The sequence below is a fragment of the Apis dorsata genome, unplaced genomic scaffold, assembly GCF_000469605.1.
Source record: "Apis dorsata unplaced genomic scaffold, Apis dorsata 1.3 scaffold_307, whole genome shotgun sequence".
NCBI classification, from domain to species: domain Eukaryota; kingdom Metazoa; phylum Arthropoda; class Insecta; order Hymenoptera; family Apidae; genus Apis; species Apis dorsata.
The window spans coordinates 175,269-180,813 of NW_006263579.1; the positions used below are offsets into that span (position 1 = coordinate 175,269).

A 5,545-nucleotide genomic window follows, 5' to 3' on the forward strand; every position below is an offset into this window, starting at 1 on the left:
CCGCATCGTTTGTTTCGAAGCATCATCGTTTAGGTAGGTCGCTCGGCCGAGTGTAGCTTTTGGACCACAGTCCCCCACTCTCGTTATCCTTGGGCTACCAATGATCAAAGGTAATTTGTCCGTAGTTCAGGACGAGCTAAACTTCCCTCTCCCCCTCCCCTTCGTTCCCACATCCAACTCTCTTTCTCGTTCCCTCCTTTCTCCCACACACGTAACACACGCTCGCGCGCGCACTGTGTCTCTCTCTCTCTCTTTCTCTCTCTCTCTCTCTGTATCTGTCTCTCTCTCTCTCTCTCTCTCTCTTTCCGGCTGTCTGCCACTACTCGATCCTTTGCCTCGCGCCGAAACTCGTCGTTGCCGAAACGGAAACGTGGGCACCATTCCACGGACGGGGAGGAGAAAGTAGAGGAGAAGACGAGGCTCTCCCGACGTTCGAGAGATGGGAAGAAATTTCGAGGTATAGACGATGATGATCAATGACGACGAGACTGTGGATCCATCGAAGGGATGCGATGTGTACGTGCGTGAGTGAGTGAGTGAGTGAGTGAGTGGATCTAGCTGGGGATACTCATCGTTCCAGTCTTGCCACGGATCAGTCCGTTCGATTTTGGGGATCAACCGATCTACGCGGGGCAGGCCGCCCAATTGGCGTGCATGGTGGCGACGGGTGACACTCCCATCGACATCACCTGGACCCACGAGGATCGGCCCCTCTCGCAATTCATGGGATACAACGTCGGGAAACTCGGGCCACGGATGAGCATGATGCTGATCGAGCCGGTAACGCCTGACCACGCGGGACGTTACACTTGTATCGCCACCAATCCGTCCGGGAAAGCGATCCACGAGGCGACGTTGCGTGTTCACGGTTAGGGAACAGAGTAATGTGGGAATAATATCGTGGTGGAATGAATAATAATCGTATATTATATAATAATTAATATTGATTGAAACGTGGAATAAGAACGAAGGAATGAGACGCAACAGCCGCCCCAGGCGCGATTCACCCGCGCCCGATTTCAGATTGTTTCATTTGATCGCAGGCTTTCATAATAATTTGACCCATGCATTCTTCGTCGTTGCCGAGAACGAACGAAATCTTTCCTTTTTTGGCGAAAGCTTTCTGGATTTCAGTTCACACAGCGGAAGAGTTTTCGCGTTCACAGCTTTCGTCTCATCGGGGACGACTCTCTTGCGCGCCGTACCTCTCTCTCTCTCTCTCTCTCTCTCTCGCTATCTTTCTACTTATCCCCTCTCTCTTTCTCTCTCTCTCTCTCTCTCTTTATCCTCCGTTCTGCAATCTCTCTCATTCCGCGTGTATTATGTATATATACCCATCCTCTCGTTCTACGTTCACCCTTACGCTCCTATTTCCCGCCTATTCAACCGAGTAGCAGAAGCAAAGTTACCAAAGAGAGCCCACTACATTCCTCCTCCCTCCTTTCATCCAGCAATTTGGTTCAGCTTGACCCGCATAGTATTTGTTGTTGGCTAAGTATTTCGCATCGTTCGATTATTACCACCTCTGTCTCGTTGTCATGCTCTCATCGTCGCTAATATTCTTCGACGACACTCATCGAGTATGGCTTTTTTCGAGTTGGCTTTTTCTCGCCGCGCGATCGAACGAGCGATAACAGGCACCACCGACGAACAGGATACATACATATATATATACATGTATATATATATATACAATTCTCTCGTCCTCTCGTGCGCGTCACGTGCTTCACCAGCCCTCCCCCTCCCTCCCCTCTCTTCTCCCCCCAAAGAAAAAAGAAAAAAGAAAACTCAATACTAGCCATCATTCGTGTAATAATAATAATAATAATAATAATAATAATACTAGTAATAATAGTAATAATAATAATATCGAAGAACGATCGATGGATCGTCGCGATCTATCGCCGGATTATCTATCTAGGATCACCCTCCCAGCGATCGAGCTGCGTGTCTCTCGTGATCACATTCGAGTGTCGATTTATCGTTGATCTCACCGTACCGTACCCCCTCCCCCCCTCTCGCCGTCGCGCCACAACGCGTCCTTGGTCCCTTCCAACATGACCGCGACCGACCATCCGATCAACCCCTGAAAATCACTCTCACCAACCTATCGAAACCAACCTTGAAACCTTCGCCTCCCTTTACCCCACCACCCCGCCTCTCTCACCACACGTCTCGCCTCGTATTCATTTTTTTTTACATGCATTCGTAGCGGTAGATATATATATATATCTTTCTTTTGAAAACAACGCATGCCGCCTCTCCATTTCTAACTAGATCTGTCTAGATTGAGCTTTCTCTCTCGATTTCTTTCGCAGCACGACGGACCGTAGCGGCGTTACTTATTACCCGTCTTGCATGCATGGTCCTCCGGCCTTTTCTCTCTCTTTCTCTCTCTCTCTCTCCATCTCTTGCGCACGTTCATCACTCACGTTCATCTTCTTTCTTTTTAGTTCTCGTGCAAGTAGTCACCCGCATAACGATCACTTCACCACTCTTTTTTTCATATTCCCGCATGCACGATTTTCGATGCAATGTCGTGGTTGTTGTTGTGTTGTCGGCAGTTGCGGGAGCGAGCCGCGAAAGTTTCGTTCAGCACGCGACGAAACTTGGCCGTGTCGTGATCTTCGGCTCCTGTTGCTGAAAAAAAAAAAAGAAAAAAAAAACGTGAAATGTGCGTCCATCGAAGAAAAGGGATGGACGAAAGGGAGCTCGAGATCACGAGGACGCGACTGGCTCCCGGATTAACTGCCAAAATACGACTAATGCGCCGTAGGAACACCTCGAATGACCTGGTTATTCTGTAACAGTCCCACCCCGCTGGATCCTGGAACCAACCGACAAGGCATTCGCTCAAGGCTCTGACGCTCGCGTCGAATGCAAAGCCGACGGTTTCCCCAAGCCCCAGGTCACGTGGAAGAAGGCCGCTGGTAAGCCTCGATTACCCTAACCTCTGAAAAATCTCCTTTTCACTCTCTTCTTCGTTTCACAGGGGATACGCCGGGCGATTACACCGACTTGAAATTGAGCAATCCGGACATTAGCGTGGAGGACGGTACCCTGTCGATCAACAATATTCAAAAGACGAACGAAGGTTACTATCTCTGCGAGGCTGTGAATGGAATCGGCGCAGGACTCTCGGCTGTCATCTTCATCTCGGTTCAAGGTATTATCCGATATCTTCCTCCTCTTTTCTCCAATTTTATTATAATTTTCATTGTTCATAATTCATCCAGCTCCACCCCACTTCGAGATCAAACTGAAGAACCAGACCGCACGACGAGGGGAACCGGCCGTGTTGCAATGCGAGGCCCAAGGCGAGAAACCGATCGGCATCCTGTGGAACATGAACAACAAGAGGCTGGACCCGAAGAGCGATTCCCGTTACACCATTCGGGAGGAAATATTGGCGAACGGCGTGCTGTCCGACCTGAGCATCAAGAGAACCGAAAGAAGCGACTCCGCCCTCTTCACCTGCGTTGCTACCAACGCTTTCGGAAGCGACGACACAAGTATCAACATGATCGTGCAAGGTTCGAGTCTTCTTCCTTAGCAAAGGTCCTCCCTCTTTCCACCTGTCGATTTACGTTTATAACGTTTCCTCGCAGAGGTACCCGAGGTTCCGTACGGTTTGAAGGTGTTGGACAAATCTGGACGCTCGGTTCAACTTTCCTGGGCAGCGCCGTACGACGGGAACAGTCCGATCAAGCGTTACGTAATCGAGTACAAGATCAGCAAAGGCTCGTGGGAGACCGATATCGACAGAGTTCTGGTGCCCGGATCACAACAGAACGTAGCGGGCGTGTTCAATCTCAGGCCAGCCACCACCTATCACCTTAGAATCGTAGCCGAGAACGAAATAGGCGCGTCCGACCCGTCCGACACAGTCACCATCATCACCGCCGAAGAGGCGCCCAGCGGCCCACCAACCTCCATCCGCGTCGACGATCTCGATCAGCACACTCTCAAGGTACTCAAATTTTCCTCTAATTCAACGTTCTTTCTCGGTAGAGTATTTCGAACACGCGTGGAATTCGGTTCGAACACATCAAATTCCTTTCGAATACATCAAATTCATTTCGAACACACATGGAATTCATTTCGAATACACGTAGAATTCAGTTCGAACGCACGTAGAATTCATTTTGAATACATCAAATTCATTTCGAACAAACGTGGAATTTTTTTCGAATACACGTGGAATTCGTTTCGAACACATCAAATTCATTTCGAATACACGTAGAATTCGTTTCGAATACATCAGATTCCTTTCGAACATATCAAATTCATATCAAATACACGTAGAATTCGTTTCGAACACATCAAATTCATTTCGAACACAAGTGGAATTCATTTCGAACATATAAAATTCAGTTTGAACACATCAAATTCATTTCGAACATATCAAATTCATTTCGAACAAATCAAATTCATGTCAAATACACGTAGAATTCGTTTCAAACATATCAAATTCCTTTCGAATACATCAAATTCATTTCGAACACACGTGGAATTGGTTTGAATCAGGTAACATGGAAACCGCCCCCTCGCGAGGATTGGAACGGCGAGATTCTTGGATACTACGTTGGCTACAGGCTCTCCTCCTCCGAGAAACCGTACATGTTCGAAACCGTGGACTTTTCGAAGGAGGACGGAAAGGAGCACCACTTGCAGATCATGAACCTGAAGACGTATACCCAGTACAGCGTGGTCGTTCAAGCGTTCAACAAAGTAGGATCGGGACCGATGAGCGAGGAGCGGAGGCAGCACACCGCCGAAGGCGTACCCGAGCAACCCCCTCACGACACCACTTGCACCACCTTGACCTCCCAGACCATCAGGATCTCCTGGATGTCGCCACCCCTCAGCGCCGCGAATGGAGTTATCACCGGATACAAGGTATACGATTTTCTTCAAATCGACGAGTCGAATCTGAGATTGTTCAAATATTGCAATCTAATATATAGGTTATCTACGGACCCTCCGACACCTGGTACGACGAGAACACCAAGGACACCAAGATCACCTCCTCGAGCGAGACCATTTTGCACGGATTGAAAAAGTACACGAACTACAGCATGCAAGTCTTGGCTTTCACTTCTGGCGGCGATGGAGTCAAGTCCGCGCCTATCCACTGCCAAACCGAACAGGATGGTGAGACGAAAAGTTTTTCTTGAAATTGCAAATCCTACTTTCTCCTTTCTTTCCCCCCCCAGCCCCCGAAGCGCCTATCGCGATCAAGGCTCTCGTCATGTCGTCCGAATCGATCCTGGTTTCGTGGAGGCCGCCCAGCCAACCGAATGGAGTCATCACCCAGTACACCGTGTACACGAAGGCGGACAACGCGGAGGAGCCGAGCAGCCAGAAGGTGCCGCCCAATCAGCTCACTCACGAGGCATCCGAATTGGACAAGACGCGCAGATACGACTTCTGGGTGACCGCGAGCACGAACATCGGCGAGGGAGAGGCTTCGAAGATCGTTGCATTGGCGCCCAGCGTTCGAGGTATTGCACTCTCCCCTCCCCTCCCCTCCCCATCTTGTTCG

At 49.3% G+C, this 5,545-nt stretch overlaps 1 protein-coding gene across 1 annotated transcript in view; it reads left to right on the top strand.

The window, feature by feature from the left end:
* Window positions 1-5,545, top strand: part of LOC102672401 (Down syndrome cell adhesion molecule-like protein 1 homolog) — a 74,523-nt gene that overhangs the window by 53,430 nt on the left and 15,548 nt on the right. The window contains 7 exon segments of the mRNA XM_031511334.1: window positions 2,811-2,930; window positions 2,993-3,166; window positions 3,237-3,533; window positions 3,609-3,970; window positions 4,528-4,899; window positions 4,968-5,154; window positions 5,217-5,504. Coding sequence (XP_031367194.1) covers window positions 2,811-2,930; window positions 2,993-3,166; window positions 3,237-3,533; window positions 3,609-3,970; window positions 4,528-4,899; window positions 4,968-5,154; window positions 5,217-5,504 — 1,800 coding nt within the window.